The 22,407-nt window shown below is 57.8% G+C and overlaps 2 protein-coding genes across 2 annotated transcripts in view; one reads left to right on the plus strand and one right to left on the minus strand.

The window, feature by feature from the left end:
• LOC116500231 (zinc finger protein 208-like) overlaps window positions 1-22,407 on the minus strand; it is a 437,615-nt gene that overhangs the window by 389,909 nt on the left and 25,299 nt on the right.
• Window positions 7,933-16,333, plus strand: LOC116500217 (butyrophilin subfamily 1 member A1-like). Its single transcript, XM_032205130.1, has 14 exons — window positions 7,933-8,153; window positions 8,889-9,136; window positions 9,793-10,044; window positions 10,174-10,278; window positions 11,408-11,530; window positions 11,940-12,287; window positions 12,858-13,139; window positions 13,269-13,373; window positions 13,699-13,719; window positions 14,252-14,275; window positions 14,374-14,394; window positions 14,494-14,514; window positions 15,496-15,528; window positions 15,705-16,333. Exons 1-14 carry the CDS (start codon window positions 7,933-7,935, stop codon window positions 16,331-16,333), a joined length of 2,433 nt encoding a protein of 810 aa, XP_032061021.1.

The following is a 22,407-nucleotide window of genomic DNA, read 5'->3' on the forward strand; positions in this document are numbered from 1 at the left end:
CCAAAGGCCTTCGGATGGTCTTGGGTGGGAGGCCAGGGAGCATGGCTGCAGCGTGGGGCTGGTGGCAAGGCGCAGCCCCCCTGCACATGTTCCCACCCAGCAACCAAGCTGCTCTGCTCACCACCTCTTCCTCCACCTTTGCTTTTCAGTGGCACTGAGACGAGAGCTGGGTGAGTCCTTGCAGTCCCTGCCCCCAGCCCCTGGGGAAGTGGTGTCTGTGTGGGAGGGCCTGGTCTGGGTGGGCTCTGGGGGCTTGTGTGCTGGTGGCTCGGGGGTGCTGGAGGAGCAGCTGGAGCCTGGGGTGGGAGTGGGGAGTGCTGGGGCTGGGGCTGCCCTGGGCACGGGACACAGCCGGGATGGCTGAAAGGAACGGGGATCAAGGTGGGGATGGGGAGCGAGCTGCGGGGCTGCCCCGCTCTGCACTGACGCTTCTGGGACAGGGACATCCTCCACCAATCTGCATTCACTTCCCTTTGTCTTTTGGTGGCATGGTGCAGAGAGCTGCACAAGTGTCTGTCCTTACTGCTACAAGTCTTGCAAAAAGCTGGGCCTCTGTCCTTGTTAGTCTGGTCGCTACAAGTCTGGGAGCAGGTTGGTCTGTACACATACATGACAGCAAAAAAATTTGGGGTCTAGCCATCTAGCCATGGAAGCAGCAATGTGGTGAAAGTCTCTCCACTCTGACCATTCGTTCCTTATGCTTTTCTATATTACCCAAAAAGGATGCAAAGCTGGGGAAGTCTCCTTCCCCAAGGAGAATTCATTTGGTGTCTTCCCATGGGCATACTCCCTTCTGACCGTACATTGCTTTTCTCTTTCTTTTCCAGTGCAACAAGCTGCAGATATAGGTGAGTATCCATCCATGAACTGAAAGAATTTGTGGTATAGACATGGGATGAGAAGTTTTTCCCTCTGATCATGTATTCCTTATGCTTTTCCAGAAGAAAAAGCTCGAAAACTGGGTGAGTCTCTCTTTCTCTGCACCCTCCCCCCAGGACTGAAGGAACTGGGGGTCATTCCTTTGTAGCAGCCACTTGATAAGAACCCGATTCCTCTCATCAATGCATTGCTCTTATTTTCCTTTTCAGAGGAACAAGCTGCAGAGCTGGGTGAGTGTCCCCGTCCTTGAGCCCCAGGGCAACACCAAGGCGATGTGCAGGGGAGGGTGGGCAGCTGAGACAGAGCAGCCCAGGGCTGACCACTCACAGGGGAGCAGGGAGTGCTGGGACTGGGGCTGCCCTGGGCACGGGACACGGCCGGGATGGCTGAAAGGAACGGGGATCAAGGTGGGGACGGGGAGCAAGCTGCAGGGCTGCCCCGCTCAGCCCTGATGCTTTCGGGAGACAGACATTCTCCAGCAATCCTTTATTCACTTCCGTAATGTCTTCAGTGGCACAAAGGTGAAAGTTGCACAAGGGTTTGTCCTTACAGTTCTGCTTACAAGAGCATTGTACAAAGCTGGACCACAATGACTATTTATCTAGTCCCACCTCTGATCATGGCAGAATTTTTCCCTGTCATGGGATGTATTCAGGGTCTACCACGGGCTAAGCAACTCTCCCCTCATGCATTACTTTCATACCCATCATACATTACTTTCCTTTCCTTTTCAGAGAAACGATCTACAGAGCTGGGTGAGTGTCACAGGTCTTGGGCCCCACAGCGCCAAGGCGATGTGCAGGGAAGGGTGGGCAGCTGGGACAGAGCAGCCCAGGGCTGGCCCCTCACCCTGCCCACACCCACTGGGCACCAGCCATGGGCTGTGACCAGCTCTCCCCTCTCCTTCCAGAATGGAGAAAGTTTCTGCTGCCTCAAAATCGAGGTAGGTTTGCATTGGATTACCCTCTGCAGTGCTCCTCCTACCTTTAGTGGGGCATGTTCAGGAGCCAAGAGGTGTCCCATTTCCTGCCCCGTGGGGCAGCTCCTGGCCCCGAGCTGGGGAAAGCCTGCCCAGGGCTGAGCTCTGCCCCTGATGGCCTGGCTCCTTCTGTCCCTGCAGTGAAGGTGACCCTGGATCCACACACGGCTCATCCCCGGCTTGTTGTGTCTCAGGACAAGAGCAGTGTGAGACGGGAATGTAAACAGCAGCAGGTGCCTGACACACCAGAGAGATTTGACAATCGCTCCTGCTTGCTGGGCTGTGAGGAGTTCAGAGAGGGGAGGCACTGCTGGTTGGTGGAGGTGGAGGGAAAGCAGCTAAAGTATTCAGAGTGGGCTGTGGGGGTGGCCAGGGCATCTGTGGAGAGAAAGAAGTGTATCAACATGAGCCCTGAAGAAGGGATCTGGGCTGTGCAGTACTATGAGGGGCTGCTCATGTCTCTCACATCTCCTCGCACCCCCTTGTTCCTGTCCCCTGTCCCCACGAGGATCTGTGTCTGTCTGGACTGTACCCAGCAGCAGGTGTCTTTTATCAATGCTGACAATGGGGTCCAGATCTTCACTTTCACAGCAGCCTCCTTCAATGGGGAGAGCATCCGCCCCTGGTTCTGGGTATTCGCAGAGGGAATTCAGCTGTACCTGAGGGACAGCACCCCCCAGACCCCAGCCCCAGCCCTGGGGGGCTCCTGCCCTTCTCCAGACACTCCTGCATCACCTCTCCTTGGTCCTGCAGGAGCAACACAGAAATGAGGGGCAGTGGCGCTAGGGGCTGTCCTGTGTTCCTCCCTGCTGCTGGAGGAGGGCTGGGATGCTGCAAGCAGGGGCCAGGCCCCTTGCAGCCCCTGGGCTCTGCCCTGCGCGCGGCTCCTGTGCTGGGGCACAAGCCCTGCTGGCACCCACGGCTCTCACCCTGCCTCTGAGCCCCAGCGGGCAGCACAGGGGCTGCAGCAGCTCTCCACGCTCCTCTCCCCTCTGCTTGCAGACCCCAGGGCAAGGGATGTGGTCACCGTGTGCTGCCAGCCATTGCAGGCCACCTTTGCCTCCTAGTTCGGGGTTGATCCTTGCTCTGTGCCTGGTGCTGAGCATGAGCAGCCTGTGGGGGCTCTTTGTTCCCTCCTCTGGAGCACATCAAGGCCCAGCAGCAGCAGGACTGTGCCAAATAAAGTTTTGTGCAGGAAGATGGAGTCTGGCAGTGGCATTTCCTGGGTGCTTTGTGTCCTGAGGCCTTGCTGCCTGGGAAGGCGTCTTGCAGCAGACCATCTCCTCACACGCCTTGCCCTGCAGAGCCTTCGCCGTCCTCGTAGCCCTCCCTTGGAGGCTCTCGCACAGTTTCACGCCCTTCGTCTGCTGCGGTGCCCACAGCTGCACGCAGTGCTCGAGGCGAGGCCGCAGCAGGCCGAGCAGAGTGGGACGATCCCTTCCCTCGGCCGGCCAGCAGTGCCGTGCCTGAGGCACCCCAGGGCACGCTTGGCCCTTTGGGGTCCCATGCCATGGCCCCCACACACCCGCTCCTCTTGGTGAGACACCGTAGGAGTGTGTGAGCCTCTACCCTGTCCCCAGATCACTGCAGAGACACCAGCAGGGCTTCTGGAGCATCTTTATTGTCTGAGATGGCGCCAAATGGGAGCCACTGGTGCCGGGAGGTGTCTGTCTGGGGGTCCTCAGATGCTGCCTGGGGAATGGGGGACACACAGGGTGAGAGATGGGGTGATTCGCCCCTCCACGATGGGGATGGGGATGGGGACACCGTTACCTGCGGGGTAGTTGTCTCCAGGGAGGGGAGTGTAACCTGCAGGGGGGAGAAGAGGAGTGAGCAGAGTCCTTGTCACCCTTGACCATGGCCCTGTATCTTCCCGGCCACTCACCCGGGGCGGGAGGCCTGGCCTTGTAGCGGTAGAAGCCAGCAAGAAATAAGCCAAGTCCCAGCACCATCAGCACGGTGGCCACCGCCACCAGTATCGTCACCTCTGGAATCAGTCCGGGACCTGTGGGGACACGGCCGGGTGAGTGGCAGCAAGGAGCCAAGACCGCCGGCCTCCGGCTGCGGTCCTGCGCCTCTCCACTCACTCCAGTCCTCCAGGAGAGGCTCCTGCAGGCTGACGTGCTGCACCGAGCACGTGTAGGTGTCGCCTGCCACCGGGGCCACCAGCAGGGACACCTGCGTCTGGTAGCTCCAGTCGCCGTTGGGGATGGCGGAGATGGGGTTGTAGTTGTCGGGCTCCACGATGTCCCCGTTGTGCAGCCAGATGACGGTCACCTCGGGGGGGTAGAAGCCCCAGATGTGGCAGCTGAGGCGCACGGGCACACGGGCGTTCCCTGTCTCCGCTGGGGTGATTGCAGGCTTGGGGCTGCGCTGGAGCAGGGATGGGGATGGGGTCAGTGGTGGGCAAGCCCCTTTTCCCTGCCCTGTGAAATGTCCCCACGCAATGTTCCGTGCAACACTCCCATGCAACACTCCCGTGCAAAGCTCTAGGCATTGTCCCTTGCGATGTCTCGTGCGACATCCCCATGCGATGCCCTGTGCAACGCCCCTGTGCCACACCCTGCAAGAGGCATTGCTCTCTGCAACATCCCCTTGCAAAGGGCAATGCAATGCACTGTGCAGTGCTGCGTGCAACATCCCCGTCACGTCGTCACGCAGTGTGCTCTGCAACAGCCCCATGCAATGCCCGGTGCAACATCTCCTTGCAACATGCTCTACAACACCCCTGTGCAACATCCCCATGCAATGCCCGGTGCAACATCTCCTTGCAACATGCTCTACAACACCCCTGTGCAACATCCCCATGCAATGCCCGGTGCAACATCTTGCTGAGGCGATCAGCTCCAGGGCAGACTCTTTCTGCAGCGGAGCAGGGGATCCCACAGGCAGGGCTATGTTTTTCTGGCATCGGGTCCACTTTAGGGAGCCACCAGTACCCAGCAGCCCTCACCACGGAGGCTGACGAGGTGTTGGCAGAAGCAGCAGGGCCCCCTCCTCGGCCTTTCAAAAGTTGCCCCTGGGGATCACAACGACCAGGAACACAGCAACCGGGGTGGGCAAACAGGGCATGGTGCATCAGAAGGGAGTGGCAGATAATTCGTGCAGGCAGGGCAAGCAGGGAGGGCAGAGCGTTCCCCCCCCTGCCCATACAAACAACTCCTCTAACTGCGGTCTATCGCTAGCTAGGCTGCAATGGTCTCCACCAGGCACAGTGCTCTCTCTAGCAAGTCTGTACACACCCAGACTGACTGCCCACTCAAAAATGCACCAGTTCACGTCTCTGGGTGCAGGGAGCGTCTGAGCCCCTTGCTGCCATCTGCGGGAGGCAGAGAGACTGTGTGTGCGTGAGGTGAGAGCAGGTGGATGACCAGGTCCACGTGGTGGCAGAACTCAAGGAGGAGGTGGAGAGGTTGAGGGCTATCAGGGAGTGTGAGCGGGAGATAGAGTGGTGGGGAACTCCTTGCAGGGCCTGAAGGAGAGGTAGCGGGGTGAGACACCCCAAATGGGGGTGGACCCCCTCCCCTCTCACTGTTGGGCAGAGGGAGGGGACCTAGGAGTTGAGGAGGAATGGAGACAGGTCCCTGCTCGACATTGCAGGCATTGCCACCCCATACAGGCCCCACCTTCCCAGGTGCCCTTCTACAACAGGTTTGAGGCCCTGGAGCTTGAGGGACCAGGAGCTGAGGAAGAGGTAGAAAGTGTAGCCAGGAGGATGCCTAGGGTGAGGAAGTCGACTCCACGCCTCAGGACTGCTATCTTCTTTTGATAGTCCAGGCTGGCAGTGACGACATTGAAGAGAGAAGCCTGAAGGCTATCAAACGGGACGTTAGGGGACTGGGGCGGTTAGTGGATGGAGCGGGAGTACAGGTGGAGCAGATCTCCACACCGCAGCCCATGGGGGAGCCCCCGGTGCAGGAGGTGGAAGGGACTTGGTGGAGGCTGCGGCCCATGGAGAGCCCCCACAAAAGCAGGCCCCAGGCAGGAGCTGCAGCCCATGGAGAGGAGCCCACACAGGATCAGGAGGTCTGGGGGGAGATGCCACCCATGGGGGACCCAGATTGGAACAGTTTGCTCCTGACAGATGTACCCCATGCTACAGACCCATACTGGGGCAGTTGTTGGACTGCTGCTGCCTGTGGGAAGCCCATGTAGGATCAGTTTGGGAAGGACGGCATCCCATGGGAGGAGCTGTTGACTCGGCTGAGGGTGGAAAGCCCTTGCAGAGAGATCTGGACAGATTGGAGAGTTGGACAATCACCAACTGCATGAAGTTTAACAAAGGCAAGTGCTGGGTCCTGCACCTGGGATGGGGCAACCCTGGCTATACGTGGAGACTGGGGGATGAGACGTTGGAGAGCAGCCCTGCAGAGAGGGATCTGGGGGTTGTGGCTGACAGCAAGCTGAACATGAGCCAGCAGTGTGCCCTGATAGCCAGGAGGGCCAACCATATCCTGGGGCGCATCGAGCACGGCATTGCTAGTCAGTCAAGGGAAATGATTGTCCCACTCTACTCTGCACTCTGACCAATCATTCCTTTTGCTTTTCTATATCAGCCAAAAAGGATGCAAAGCTGGGGAAGTCTCATTCCCGTAAGAGAAGGCATTTGGTGTCTTCCCATGGGCATACTCCCCTCTGACCGTACATTGCTTTTCTTTTTCTTTTCCAGGGAAACAAGCTGCAGAAATAGGTGAGTGTCCATCCATGAACTGAAAGAATTTGTGGTATAGACATGGGATGAGAAGTTTTTCCCTCTGATCATGTATTCCTTATGCTTTTCCAGAAGAAAAAGCTGCAAGACTGGGTGAGTCTCTCTTTCCCTGCCCCCTCCCCCCAGGACAGAAGGAACTGGGAGTCATTCCTTTGTAGCAGCCACTTGATAAGAACCCGATTCCTCTCATCAATGCATTGCTCTTATTTTCCTTTTCAGAGGAACAAGCTGCAGAGCTGGGTGAGTGTCACAGAGCTCGGGCTGCATGACATCTCCAAGGCGATGTGCAGGGGAGGGTGGGCAGCTGGGACAGAGCAGCCCAGGGCTGGACCCTCACAGGGGAGCAGGGAGTGCTGGGACTGGGGCTGCCTGGGCACGGGACACGGCTGGGATGGCTGAAAGGAACGGGGATCAAGGTGGGGACGGGGAGCGAGCTGCGGGGCTGCCCCACTCTGCACTGACACTTCTGGGACAGGAATGGAACGTCCTCCAACAATCCTTTCGTCATTTGGGTAATGTCTACGGTGCCACTGAGATATAAGCTGCACAAGTGTCTGTTTTTACAGTTACACTAAGAGCATTGTTCATGGCTGGACCAGTATGTTTTTGGTCCCACCTTGGAACAAGGCTGTATTATCCCAGTCATGGGATGTGTTCAGGGTCTAACATGGGCTGAGCAACTCTCCCCTCTGATCATGCATTACTTTCACTTTCCTTTTCAGAGAAACAAGCTGCAGAGCTGGGTGAGTGTCCTGGTGCTTCGACCCATGGCTATGCCAAGGCAATGTAAGGGGAGGGTGGGCAGCTGGGACACAGCAGCCCAGGGCTGGACCCTCACCCTGCCCACACCCACTGGGCACCAGCCATGGGCTGTGACCAGCTCTCCCCTCTCCTTCCAGCATGGAGAAGGTCTCTCGTGCCTCATAATAGAGGTAGGTGTGCTTTGGGTTGCCCTCTGCAGTGCCTCTCATTCCCCGTGCTCAGGAGCCAAGAGGTGCCCCATCTCCTGCCCCGTGGGGCAGCTCCTGGCCCCGAGCTGGGGAAAGCCTGCCCAGGGCTGAGCTCTGCCCCTGATGGCCTGGCTCCTTCTGTCCCTGCAGTGAAGGTGACCCTGGATCCACACACGGCTCATGCCCAGCTTGTTGTGTCTCAGGACAACAGCAGCGTGAGATGGGAACGTAAACGGCAGGAGGTGCCTGACACACCACAGAGATTTCACTATTGGTGCTGCGTGCTGGGCCGTGAGGAGTTCAGAGAGGGGAGGCACTGCTGGTTGGTGGAGGTGGAGGGAGAGCAGATAAAGGATTCTTGGTGGGCTGTGGGGGTGGCCAGGGCATCTGTGGAGAGGAAAGGGAAGATCAACATGAGCCCTGAAAGAGGGATCTGGGCTGTGGAGTACGATGACGAAGAGCTCACGTCTCTCACATCTCCTCACACTCCCTTGTCCCTGTCCCCTGTCCCCACGAGGATCTGGGTCTGTCTGGACTGTACCCAGGGGCAGGTGTCTTTTATCAACGCTGACAATGGGGTCGAGATCTTCACTTTCACAGCAGCCTCCTTCAATGCGGAGACCATCCGACCCTGGTTCTGTCTGGAGACAGATGGAATTCAGCTGTGCCTGAGGGACAGCACCCCCCAGACCCTGTCCCCACCCCTGGGGAGCTCCTGCCCTTCTCCAGCCACTCCTGCATCACCTCTCCTTGGTCCTGCAGGAGCAGCACAGGAATGAGGGGCAGAGGGGCCAGGGGCTGCCCCATGTTCCTCCCTGCTGCTGGAGGAGGGCTGGGATGCTGCATGCAGGGGCCAGGCCCCTTGCAGCCCCTGGGCTCTGCCCTGCATGTGGCTCCTGTGCTGGGGCATAAGCCCTGCTGGCACCCACAGCTTTCACCCTGCCTCTGAGCCCCAGCGGGCAGCACAGGGGCTGCAGCAGCTCTCCACGCTCCTCTCCCCTCTGCTTCACGCCCTTCGTCTGCTGCGGTGCCCACAGCTGCACACAGTGCTCAAGGCGAGGCCGCAGGAGGCCGAGCAGAGCGGGACGATCCCTTCCCTCGGCCGGCCAGCAGGGCCGTGCCTGAGGCACCCCAGGGCATGCTTGGCCCTTTGGGGTCCCATGCCATGGCCCCCACACACCAGCTCCTCTTGGTGCGACACTGTAGGACTGTGTGAGCCTCTGCCCTGTCCCCAGAACACTCCTCTCTGTGCCCTTCTCCATTGCCCAGCCCAGCTCACAGTGGTGGGAACAGGACACCCTGTCACTTCCACCGTGGGGCAGGAGGTCGTGCTGCCCTGCTACTTGTCCCCTCAACGCGATGCTCGCAGCTTGGAGGTCAGGTGGATTCGAGACCATATCTCTGAGACAGTGCACCACTACCGCAATGGAGAGGACCTGTACGGAGAGCAGATGGGGGCATATGCCGGGAGGACAGAGTTGGCCAGAGATGGTCTCTCTGCTGGAAGCCTGGACTTGCGAATCACGGGGCTGAGACCCTCTGATGATGGCCAGTACGTCTGCACTGTGGGAGATGCTCATGGTTATGCTGAAGCCATTGTGGAGCTGGAGGTGTCAGGTTAGTGGCTGGAGTGATGCTGCCAGGGCAGAGTTTACGTGTCCTTTGAATGTTTCAGCTGTTTCACAGCATGAGGCATGCCCATGGATGTGGAGGTAATATTTGAGGAGAGATCTCATTGAATGTTTTTGTCAGTTTTCACTGGTGTACTTGAAGACAATAATCATAATATTGTGAGGGCACTGGGCACAGGCTGCTGAGCAGCACCTTCAGCTGTGTCAGCGATGGGATCAAACAGCACACAGGGAGAATCGCAGAGTCCTCTGAGCAGCTGGACGTCTGCTTTATTTTGCTTTCTGTTCTGGGGGAGACCTGAGACGTTGTCACGAATTCTCGAGGCTTCTTGACCCAGCACGGCTTGCTGCAGAGATGCTGCCTGGAAGTGTGCAGCTCAGCACCTGTGTTTACAGGGTATTTTGGGGTAACTGACGTTGCGCAGCCCGGCTCTCTGGGTCTGGCACAAGCAGGGATAGTTTAGGATGATGGGAGGTTCGTGGAGCGCCCAGTCCCTGAGGCCCTTGGACCATGACTGGTCTGGGCTGTGTCTGGCATGGGAGCAGATGGGGTCTTTGCCTTGAAATGAATCCCTCCCCAAGTCAAGCCCCATCCACACGCTCTTCCCCCAGCCACAGGCGCTGACCCCCACCTCTCCCTAGGGGGCTACGAGGCCGAAGGCGTCCGGGTGCTGTGTCGATCGGCCGGCTGGTACCCGCTGCCGCAGCTGCTGTGGAGGGATGCTCGCGGGCAGCACCTGCCCTCAGTCTCCCAGACACATTCCCAGGACCAGGAGGGGTTCTTTGAAATCGAAGGCACCGTCATCGTGACCGGGAGCATGGAGGGGCCCTTGTCCTGCGTGGTCAGGAACAGCCGCCTCCAGCAGGAGTGGGAATTTTCCCTGCACATTGCAGGTACAAATGGCACAGCCAGGGTGAGGTGTTCCTGGCCCCTGCACTTATCCTGACCCAGGAGAAATCTGGGTCTTGCTTTTTCATCCACGGGCATGTAAACACAGCCCTTTATCTTGTGCCTTTTCTCAGCTGCCTTCTTCCACAACGCCCAGCCCTGGATGGTGGCTCTGGCTCTGGTCCTCCTGCTTTTGGCTGTGTCCATTGGCCTGGGTGTTTATCTCTTTCGAAAGCAAGGTAAGCTGGCAGCGCAGGGATGGAGCGGAGGGAGGTGTTCTGCTGAGTTATCAGCATTCTTCTCATCCTAAGCCAAAACATAGCATTCTACCAGCTACAAGGAGGAAAATTAACTCTATCCTAATTGAAACCAGGACAGGATTTCATGATGACATCAGCCAGTTTTCTTAGTACTCTGGGATGAATCCCATCAGGCCCTATAGTCTCCACCTGTAGGAGCAAATCGCATGCTAATTCAGCATTTGCTGGGAGTTTATCATTCCTGCTCTCACGGTCCTCCAGCTCAGAGCAACTGGGGTCCCAGAGCCCATTGTCAGTGTTGAAGACAAAGGCAAAAAAAGCATTAAACATGCCCCTGTTTGTGAGGAGACCGTCCCCATCAAGTAAAGGACCACTGTTTTCTCCGGTTCTACTTTTGCTGTTTAGATATTTTATAAAACTCAGTTTTATTTCCCCCAACAGTTCTGTCAAGCTTCAACTCAAATTGAGCTTTAGCCGTATGAATTCACCCTGATAAGGACTAGGGCAGCAGATTCTGAGGCATCACATAGTTCCTTAAAGAACAGTTCATCCATGTCATCATCCTAGCTGCATGCAGAAGCTGTCCCTCTGGTCCTTGGAAGCCATTTCCACACCAAAGTCTCCACCATGCTGCAGAAGGGCTTTGCTTGCCAGAGGGCAAAAGGTCTGCCCATTTCTGCCTCCACTGGGATGGACAGAGCCGGGAGTGGGGCTGGCTCTTTGTCCCCACCACCCTGGGAAAAGGGTGGCACTGAGATGCTCGGCAGCCAGCTGTGCCTCTTTCCCTGCAGCCTCCGATGGCGCTCTCCCCTGCAGCATCTTGCACCCTTCCCACAAGGGTCAGGGCTCCTCCCAGAGGGTTACTGCAGACGAGCTGAGCAGAAGTTGGTGAAGTCACGTGTAGCCTTCTAGTTCCTGCAGCTATGGTGGGTGCTGAGAGGGACGACTATTTTGGTGAGACTGCCTTGGAGAAGAACACCTGGGGCTGCCTTCTGTGTCCCCCACTCCATGATAAGCGCGTGCTCTGCACCCTGCCCAAGGCGCTGCTGGCCATGGCTCCCTGTGCCCAGGCCTGCAGCCCCTCAGTACCTTACTCTTCTACCCCCAGATCCTGCTCAAGCTGCAGCAGAGCTGAGGCTCCACAGGTTCTGCGGCTGCCCCAGCCTCACTGGCCATGCCAGCGGCTTCCTGACTTCCCTCGTCACTCTGCACCTTCTCCAGCTGGGCTCAGGTAGGATCCTGCAGGGATGCTGGGGGCTCTCCCCCCTGTGCATGCAGATGTGCTGCCATAGGGCAGGGGAGCGGCTCCAAGGTAGGGGGACCAGAGCCCACAGCTCAGTCCCTGCTGGGTTTCACTTTCCCTTTGGTTCTTTCACACAATATGGGCGCTGCCTTGGCTGCCATTTTTGGCTCTTCTTCTCCTGCCCGAATGCTGCAGAGAGGGCTCCCACTCCCAGCACACCTCCTTCTCCTGCACGTCCTCCCTCTCCCTCTCCTGTTTCCCTGGTGGTTTCCCATGGGACACGGGGAACACAGCACACACCAACTCACACACCAACTCATGCCCTTTATCACTCACTGACCCTAAATCTACAAAGGCAAAATCTCACCACCTCTCTGTGCCCTTCTCCATTACCCAGCCCAGCTCAGAGTGGAGGGACCAGGTCACTCTGTCGCTGCCACCATGGGGCAGGATATCGTGCTGCCCTGCCGCTTGTCCCCTCAACGCGATGCTCACAGCTTGGAGGTCAGGTGGATCCGGGACCATATCTCTGAGACAGTGCTCCTCTACCGTAATGGAGAGGACCTGTACGGGGAGCAGATGGAGGCATATGCCAGGAGGACAGAGTTGCTCAGAGATGGTCTCTCTGCTGGAAGCCTGGACTTGCGAATCACGGGGCTGAGACCCTCTGATGATGGCCTGTACGTCTGCACTGTGAAACATGCTGATGCTTATGACGAAGCCATTGTGGAGCTGGAGGTGTCAGGTTAGTGGCTGGGGTGATGCTGCCAGGGCAGAGTTTACGTGTCCTTTGAATGTTTCAGCTGTTTCACAGCATGGAGCATGCCCATGGATGTGGAGGTAATATTTGAGGAGAGATCTCATTGAATGTTTTTGTCAGTTTTCACTGGTGTCCTTGAAGACAAGAATCATAATATTGTGAGGGCACTGGGCACAGGCTGCTGAGCAGCACCTTCGACTGTGTCAGCAATGGGACCAAACAGCACACAGGGAGAGTTGCAGAGTCCTCTGAGCAGGCAGACGTCTGCTTTACTTTTGCTTTCTGTGCTGGGGGAGACCTGAGACGTTTCCTGGAAGCTCAGCACCTGTGTTTTCTGTGTGATTTGGGGCCTCTGGCATTGTGCAGCCCTGCTCTCTGGGTCCGGCACCTACCAGTATGTTTTGGGGGTGAGGGTGTGTGCTCAGAGTGCTTGGTCCCTGAGACCCTAGGGCCATTGGTGTGCTAGGCTGTGTCTGGCATGGGAGCAGATGGGGTCTTTGCCTTGGAACTCAATCCCTCCCCAAGTCAAGCCCCAGCCACACGCTCTTCCCCCAGCCACAGGCGCTGACCCCCACCTCTCCCTGGGGGGCTACGAGGACGGAGGCGTCCGGGTGCTGTGTCGATCGGCCGGCTGGTACCCGCTGCCGCAGCTGCTGTGGAGGGATGCTCGCGGGCAGCACCTGCCCTCGGTCTCCCAGACACATTCCCAGGACCAGGAGGGGCTCTTTGAAATCGAAGGCGCCGTCATCGTGACCGGGAGCATGGAGGGGCCCTTGTCCTGCATGGTCAGGAGCAGCCGCCTCCAGCAGGAGAGGAAATTTTCCCTGCACATCGCAGGTACAAATGGCACAGCCAGGGTGAGGTGTTCCTGGCCCCTGCACTTGTCCCGACCCAGGAGAAGTCTGGGTCTTGCTCTTCCACCCACGGGCATGAAAATACAGCCCTTTTCCTGCTGCCTTTTCTCAGCTCCCTTCTTCCACAATGCCCAGCCCTGGAAGGTGGCTCTGGCTCTGGTTCTGGTGCTTTTGGCTGTGTCCATTGGCCTCGGAGTTTATCTCTTTCGAAAGCAAGGTAAGCTGGCAGCGCAGGGATGGAGCGCAGGGAGGTGTTCTGCAGGGACCCCCCTGGGTGTGGAGCGGGGCTGAGCCCTGGCCCAGGGAGGTGCGTAGGAGGAGGAAGGGAATGTTCTCCTGGGGATGCCAAAGGCCTTAGGATCGTCTTGGGCCTCTGCCTTGGGCAACGAAGGCAGGGGAGAAGGCAAGGGACCTTGGGTGGGAGGCCAGGGAGCATGGCTGCAGCGTGGGGCTGGTGGCAAGGCGCAGCCCCCCTGCACATGTTCCCACCCAGCAACCAAGCTGCTCTGCTCACCACCTCTTCCTCCGCCTTTGCTTTTCAGCGGCACAGAGCCGAGAGCTGGGTGAGTCCTTGCAGTCCCTGCCCCCAGCCCCTGGGGAAGTGGTGTCCTGGCGGGAGGGCCTGGTCTGGGTGGGCTCTGGGGGCTTGTGTGCTGGTGGCTCGGGGGTGCTGGAGGAGCAGCTGGAGCCTGGGGTGGGAGTGGGGAGTGCTGGGGCTGGGGCTGCCCTGGTCACGGGACAGGGCCAGGATGGCTGAAAGGAACGGGGATCAAGGTGGGGATGGGGAGCGAGCTGCGGGTCTGCCCTGCTCTGCTCTGACACTTCTGGACAGGGACGTCCTCCACCCATGTGCATTCACTTCCCTTTGTCTTTTGGCGGCACAGTACAGTGAGCTGCACAAATGTCTGTCCTTAATGCTACAAGTCTTGCAAAATGCTTGGCCTTGGTCTTTCTTAGCCTGGTCACTACAAGTCTGGGAGCAAGGTGGTCTGTGCCCATGCATGAGAGCAAAAAAATTGGGGGTCTAGCCATGGCAGCAGCAATGGGGTGAAAGTCTCTCCACTCTGACCATTCATTCCTTTTGCTTTTCTATAGCAGCAAAAAAGGATGCAGAGCTGGGTACGTCTCCTTCCCCAAAGAGAAGGCATTTTGTGTCTTCACACAAGCATACTCCCCTCTGACCTTACATTACTTTTGTTTTTCTTTTTCTTTTCCAGGGAAACAAGCTGCAGAGATAGGTGAGTGTCCATCCCTGAACTGGAAGAATTTGAAGTGTAGACAGTGGGTGAGATTTTTTTTCCCTCTGATCATGCATTCCTTATGCTTTTCTTTTCCAGAGGAAAAAGATGCAAGACTGGGTGAGTCTCTATTCCTTCCCCCAACTGAAGGAATTGGGGGTCTTTGGTTTGTAGCAGTCATTGTTGAGAAACTGACTGCTCTCATCGATGCATTGCTTTTCTATTTTGTTTGTAGATGAACAAGCTGCAGAGCTGGGTAAGTCTCACTCTCCAAACAGAAAAAAAAAAAAAAAAAACAAAAAAACAACGAAAAAAAAGGCATCATAGTGACAGGTATGGAATCAGAAACTATGCCTTCTTCTCATGTTTTCCTTTTCCCTTTCATTTGTAGAAAATCAAGCTGCAGAGCTGCGTAAGTCTCCCGGTGCTGAAGCCCAAGGGCAACACCAAGGCAATGTGCAGGGTTGGGTGGGCAGCTGGGACAGAGCAGCCCAGGGCTGGTCCCTCACCCTGACAGGGGAGTGGGGAGTGCTGGGGCTGGGGCTGCCCTGGGCACGGGACACAGCTGGGGTGGCTGAAAGGAACGGGGATCAAGGTGGGGACTGGGAGCGAGCTGCGGGGCTGCCCTGCTCTGCACTGACCCTTTCAGGAGACAGACATTCTCCAACAATCCTTTATTCACTTTCGTAATGGCTTCAGTGGCACAAAGATAAAAGTTGCGTAAGTGTCTGTCCTTACAGTTCTGCATACAAGAGCATTGTACAAAGCTGGACCACAATGACTATTTATCTAGTCCCACCTCTGATCAAGGCAGTATTTTTCCCTATCATGAGATGTGTTCAGCGTCAACCACTGGCTAAGCAACTCTCCCCTCATGCATTAATTTCATACCCATCGTACATTACTTTCCTTTCCTTTTCAGAGAAACAAGCTGCAGAGCTGGGTGAGTGTCCCCGTGCTTGGGCTGTATGAAATCTCCAAGGCAATGTGCAGGGGAGGGTGGGCAGCTGGGACAGAGCAGCCCAGGGCTGGCCCCTCACCCTGCCCACACCCACTGGGCAACAGCCATGGGCTGTGACCAGCTCTCTCCTCTCCTTACAGCATGGAGAAAGTTTCTGATGTCTCATAATACAGGTAGGTGTGCATTGGGTTGCCCTCTGAGGTGCTCCTCCTGCCCCTGCTGGGGCATGTTCAGGAGCCAAGAGGTGCCCCATCTCCTCCCCGTGGGGCAGCTCCTGGCCTCGAGCTGGGGAAAGCCTGCCCAGGGTTGAGCTCTGCCCCTGATGGCCTGGCTCCTTCTGTCCCTGCAGTGAAGGTGACCCTGGATCCAGACACGGCTCATCCCCAGCTCGTCCTGTCTCAGGACAAGAGCAGTGTGAGATGGGAAAGTGAATGGCAGCAGGTGCCTGACACACCAGAGAGATTTGACAGTCTGTGCTGCGTGCTGGGCTGTGAGGAGTTCAGAGAGGGGAGGCACTGCTGGTTGGTGGAGGTGGAGGGAGAGCAGCTAAAGCATTCACGGTGGGCTGTGGGGGTGGTCAGGGCTTCTGTGGAGAGAAAGAAGTGGATCAACATGAGCCCTGAAGAAGGGATCTGGGCTGTGCAGTACTATGAGGGGCAGCTCAAGTCTCTCACATCTCCTCGCACCCCCTTGTCCCTGTCCCCTGTCCCCACAAGGATCTGGGTCTGTCTGGACTGTACCCAGCAGCAGGTGTCTTTTATCAATGCTGACAATGGGGTCCAGATCTTCACTTTCACAGCAGCCTCCTTCAATGGCGAGAGCATCCGCCCCTGGTTGTGGAAAAGGACACAGGGAATTCAGCTGTGCCTGAAGGACAGCACCCCCAAGACACCGTCCCCAGCCCTGGGGGGCTCCTGCCCTTCTCCAGACACTCCTCAAACACCTCTCCTTGGTCCTGCAGGAGCAGCACAGGAATGAGGGGCAGTGGGGCCAGGGGCTGCCCTGTGTTCCTCCCTGCTGCTGGAGGAGGGCTGGGATGCTGCAAGCAGGGGACAGGCCCCTTGCAGCCCCTGGGCTCTGCCCTGCACGCGGTTCCTGTGCTGGGGCACAAGCCCTGCTGGCACCCACGGGTCTCACCCTGCCTCTGAGCCCCAGCGGGCAGCACAGGGGCTGCAGCAGCTCTCCACGCTCCTCTCCATCTCCTTGAAGACCCCAGGGCAAGGGATGTGGTCACTGTGTGCAGCCAGCCATTGCAGGCCACTTTGCCTCCTAGGTTGGGATTGATCCTTGCTCTGTACCTGGTGCTGAGCATGAGCAGCCTGTGGGGGGCTCTTTGTTCCCTCCTCTGGAGCACATCAAGGCCCAGCAGCAGCAGGACTGTGTCAAATAAAGTTTTGTACAGGAAGATGGAGTCTGGCAGTAGCATTTCCTGGGTGCTTTGTGTCCTGAGGCCTTCCTGCCTGGGAAGGCGTCTTGCAGCAGACCGTCTCCTCCCACGCCTTGCCCTGCAGAGCCTTCGCCGTCCTCGTAGCCCTCCCTTGGAGGCTCTCGCACAGTTTCACGCCCTTCGTCTGCTGCGGTGCCCACAGCTGCACGCAGTGCTCGAGGCGAGGTCGCAGCAGGCCGAGCAGAGCGGGACGACCCCTTCCCTTGGCAGGACAGCAGTGCCGTGCCTGAGGCACCCCAGGGCACGCTTGGCCGTTTGGGGTCCCATGCCATGACCCCACACACCCGCTCCTCTTAGTGAGACACCGTAGGAGTGTGTGAGCCTCTGCCCTGTCCCGAGAACACTGCAGAGACACCAGTGGGGCTTGTGGAGCATCTTTATTATCAGCACCATGACATCGGGTCTGAGATGGGGCCAACCGGGAGCCGCCGCTGCCAGGAGGTGTCTGTCTGGGGGTCCTCAGATGCTGCCTGTGGAAGCGGGGACACACAGGGTGAGAGATGGGGTGATTTGTCCCTCACCAATGGGGATGGGGATGGGGAAACCATTATCTGCGGGGTAGTTGTCTCCAGGGAGGGGAGTGTAACCTGGGGGGGGGAGAAGAGGAGTGAGCAGAGTCCTCGTCACCCTTGACCACGACCCCGGCTCTCCGCGGCCACTCATTCGGGGTGGGAGGCCGGGCCCTGAAGCGGTAGACACCCGTGAGAAAGAAGCCAAGTCCCAGCACCATCAGCACAGTGGCCACCGCCACCAGTATGGACACCTCCGGCATCAGTCCAGGACCTGCGGGGACACGGCCGGGTGAGTGGCAGCAAGGAGCCAAGACCGCCGGCCTCCGGCTGCGGTCCTGCACCTCTCCACTCACTCCAGTCCTCCAGGAGAGGCTCCTGCAGGCTGACGTGCTGCACCGAGCACGTGTAGATGTCGCCTGCCACCGGGGCCACCAGCAGGGACACCTGCGTCTGGTAGCTCCAGTCGCCGTTGGGGATGGCGGAGATGGGGTTGTAGTCGTCGGGCTCCACGATGTCCCCGTTGTGCAGCCAGATGACGGTCACCTCGGGGGGGTAGAAGCCCCAGATGTGGCAGCTGAGGCGGACGGGCACACGGGCGTTTCCCGTCTCCGCGGGGATGATTCGGACTTGGGGCTGCGCTGGAGCAGGGATGGGGATGGGGTAAGTGGTGGGCAAGCCCCTTTCCCTACCCTGTGCAACATCCCCACACAATGCTGTGCAATGCTCCCGTGCAATGCTCCCGTGCAAAGCTCCACACAACTTCCCCATGCCACTTCCCCATTCAACGCCCTGTGCAAACTCTAGGCATTGTCCCGTGTGATATCACGTGTGACATCCCCATGTGATGCCCCGTGCAACGCCCAGTGCCACACCCTGCAAGAGGCATTGCTCTCTGCAACATCCCCTTCCAATGCCCAATGCAATGCGCTGTGCAGTGCTCCATGCAACATCCCCCTGTGATGTCCTCACGCAGTGTGCTCTGCAACACCCCCATGCAATGCCCGGTGCAACATCTTGCCGAGGTGATCAGCTCCAGAGCAAACTCTTTCTGCAGCAGAGAAGGGGATCGGACAGGCAGGGCTATATTTTTCCGGCATCAAGCCCACTTGAAGGAGCTGCCAGGACCCAGCAGCCATTGTCAGGGAGGCATAGGCAGAGCCAGCAGGGCCCCCTCTCAGGCCATTCAAAAGCAGACCCTGGGGAGCGAGACGACCAGGAACGCAGTGACCATGGTGGGCAAACAGGGCATGGCGCATCAGAAGGGAGTGGCAGGGAGTTTACGCATGCAGGGCGAGCAGGGAGTGCAGAGCGTTCCCCCCCCCCCCACACCCATACAAACAACTCCTGTAACAGCAGTCTACCTCTAGCTAGGCTGCAATGGTCTCCACCAGGCACAGTGCTCTCTCTAGCAAGTCTGTGCACACCCAGACTGACTGCCCGCTCAAAAATGCACCAGTTCACGTCTCTGGGTGCAGGGAGTATCTGAGCCTCTTGCTGCCATCTGCAGGAGGCAGAGAGACTGTGTGTGCGTGAGGTGCGAGCAGGTGGATGACCTAGTCTGCCTGGTGGCAGAGCTCAAGGAGGAGGTGGAGAGGTTGATGGCTATCAGGGAGCGTGAGCGGGAGATAGAGTGGTGGGGCAACTCCCTGCGGGGCCTGAAGGAGAGGTACTGGGGTGAGACACCCCAAATGGGGGTGGACCCCCTCCCCTGTCGCTGTCGGGCAGAGGGAGGGGACCTAGGAGATGAGGAGGAATGGAGACAGGTCCCTGTTCGACATCGTAGGTGATGCCACCCCATTCAAGCCCCAGCTTCCCAGGTGCCCTTCCACAACAGGTTTGAGGCCCTGGAGCTTGAGGGACCGGGAGCTGAGGAAGAGGTAGAAAGTGTAGCCAGGAGGATGCCTAGGGTGAGGAAGTTGACTCCACGCCTCAGGACTGCTATCCTCTTTCGATAGTCCAGGCTGGCAGTGATGACATTGAAGAGAGAAGCCTGAAGGCTATCAAACAGGACGTTAGGGGACTGGGGCAGTTAGTGGATGGAGGGGGACTACCTCTGTAGTCCTTCCATATTGACTGACCTCGCCTCCAGCAAACAAGAAACTTTCCTTATCCACCTAAGCTCTAGAAGAAGGTCCCTGCCCATCTGAGCAAACCTTCTGCCACGGCTGCTTTACTGGAGCCGGGAGAGGCACTGGTATTTTGCCTTCAGCACCCTGGGCAAAGGGTGGCAGCTCTGGGCTCGGCACCCTGCTGTGCCCTGTTCCCTGCAGCCTCCGATCCTGCTCAGCTCTTCACTGCCATCTCTCCACATTTTCCCATTGCTCACAGTTTGATTCCTCCTTGCATGCACGGAGATGAACCAGCTTAGCCAGTGGCTTTCCCTGGAGGTATGGAGAGGCCCCTGCTGGGGACAAGCAAGTCGTGCTTGCTAAAGGCAGTGGACAGGGCACCCAGCTGCGATGGGATGGTGGTGCCAGCCCTGCAGAGCTCCCCAGACGTTGCCCTAGGGGCAGAGCTGTTCCAGGAGGGTTATTGCAGCCAGGAACTGGGCAAAGGTTGGGAAAGTTGGGCGTAGCCTTGTGCTTTCTGCAGCTCTGCTGGGTGGCACGAGGGAGATCTATCTTGGCTTGGAGAAAAACCCCTGGGGGGCCACCTGCCCCCTGGGGGACCTCTCTCTCCGATGGGGCTCCCCTGGGGCTGCAGCCAGCCCAGCTTCACCGGCCATACCAGGGGCATCCTGACTTTCCTCGTCACTCTGCTTCTCCTCCAGCTGGGCTCAGGTAGTATCCTGTGGGACTGCTGGGGGCTCTTCCCTCTGGGCCTGACAGACGTGCTGCTGAGGGACAGGGGAGCGGCTCCAGGGTAGGGGGGACCTGAGCCCACAGCTTGCCCATGCTGGGTTTCACTTTCACTTCGGTTCTTTCACGCAATATGGCTGCTGCTTTGCCTGCCCTTTCTGTGTCTCCTTCACCCGCCCAAATGCTACAGAGAGGGCTCCCACTCCCAGCACACCTCCTTCTCCTGCATGTCCTCCCTCTCCCTCTCCTCTTTCTCCGGTGGTTTCCCATGGGACACGGGGGATGCAGCACGCACCAACTCACGCACAGCTCGCCCTTTGACACTCACTGTCCCTAAATTTAAAAAGGCAAAATCTTACCTCCTCTCTGTGCCCTTCTCCATTGCCCAGCCCAGCTCACACTGGAGGGACCAGGACACCCTCTCACTGCCACCGTGGGGCAGGATGTCATGCTGCCCTGCCACTTGTCCCCTCAACACAATGCTCGCACCTTGGAGGTCAGGTGGATCCGGGACAATAACTCTGAGACAGTGCACCACTACCGCAATGGAGAGGACCTGTACGGGGAGCAGATGGAGGCATATGCCGGGAGGACAGAGTTGCTCAGAGATGGTCTCTCTGCTGGAAGGCTGGAATTGCGAATCACGGGGCTGAGACCCTCTGATGATGGCCAGTACGTCTGCACTGTGGGAGATGCTGATACTTATGCTGAAGCCATTGTGGAGCTGGAGGTGTCAGGTTAGTGGCTGGAGTGATGCTTCCAGGGCACAGTTTACGTGTCCTTTGAATGTTTCAGCTGTTTCACAGCATGGAGCATGCCCATGGATGTGGAGGTAATATTTGAGGAGAGATCTCATTGAATGTTTTTGTCAATTTTCACTGGTGTACTTGAAGACAAGAATCATAATATTGTGAGGGCACTGGGCACAGGCTGCTGAGCAGCACCTTCAGCTGTGTCAGCGATGGGATCAAACAGCACACAGGGAGAATCGCAGAGTCCTCTGAGCAGCTGGACGTCTGCTTTACTTTTCCTTTCTGTGCTGGGGGAGACCTGAGACGTTGTCACGAATTCTCGAGGCTTCTTGACCCAGCACGGCTTGGTGCAGAGATGCTGCCTGGAAGTGTGCAGCTCAGCACCTGTGTTTACAGGGTAATTTGGGGTAACTGACGTTGCGCAGCCCGGCTGTCTGGGTCTGGCACAAGCAGGGATAGTTTAGGATGATGGGAGGTTCGTGGAGCGCCCAGTCCCTGAGGCCCTTGGACCATGACTGGTCTGGGCTGTGTCTGGCATGGGAGCAGATGGGGTCTTTGCCTTGAAATGAATCCCTCCCGAAGTCAAGCCCCAGCCACACGCTCTTCCCCCAGCCACAGGCGCTGACCCCCACCTCTCCCTGGGGGGCTACGAGGCCGGAGGCGTCCGGGTGCTGTGTCGATCGGCCGGCTGGTACCCGCTGCCGCAGCTGCTGTGGAGGGATGCTCGCGGGCAGCAACTGCCCTCGGTCTCCCAGACACATTCCCAGGACCAGGAGGGGCTCTTTGAAATCAAAGGTGCCATCATCGTGACCGGGAGCATGGAGGGGCCCTTGTCCTGCGTGGTCAGGAACAGCCGTCTCCAGCAGGAGAGGGAATTTTCCCTGCACATCGCAGGTACAAATAGCACAGGCAGGGTGAGGTGTTCCTGGCCCCTGCACTTGTCCCATCCCAGGAGAAGTCTGGGTCTTGCTCTTCCACCCACGGGCATGTAAACACAGCCCTTTTCCTTGTGCCTTTTCTCAGCTCCCTTCTTCCACAACGCCCAGCCCTGGATGGTGGCTCTGGCTCTGGTCCTGGTGCTTTTGGCTGTGTCCATTGGCCTCGGTGTTTATCTCTATCGAAAGCAAGGTAAGCTGGCAGCGCAGGGATGGAGTGGAGGGAGGTGTTCTGCTGAGTTATCAGCATTCTTCTCATCCTAATCCAAAACATAGCATTCTACCAGCTACAAGGAGGAAAATGAACTCTATCCTAATTGAAACCAGGACAGGATTTCATGATGACATCAGACAGTTTTCTTAGTACTCTGGGATGAATCCCATCAGGCCCTATAGTCTCCACCTGTAGGAGCAAATCGCATACCAAGTCAATATTTGCTGGGAGTTTATCATTCCTGCTCTCACGGTCCTCCAGCTCAGGGCAACTGGGGTCCCAGAGCCCATTGTCAGTGTTGAAGACAAAGGCAAAAAAAGCATTAAACATGCCCCTGTTTGTGAGGAGACCGTCCCCATCAAGTAAAGGACCACTGTTTTCTCCGGTTCTACTT

Source organism: Aythya fuligula, chromosome 33 (genome assembly GCF_009819795.1).
Source record: "Aythya fuligula isolate bAytFul2 chromosome 33, bAytFul2.pri, whole genome shotgun sequence".
In the NCBI taxonomy this organism is placed as follows: domain Eukaryota; kingdom Metazoa; phylum Chordata; class Aves; order Anseriformes; family Anatidae; genus Aythya; species Aythya fuligula.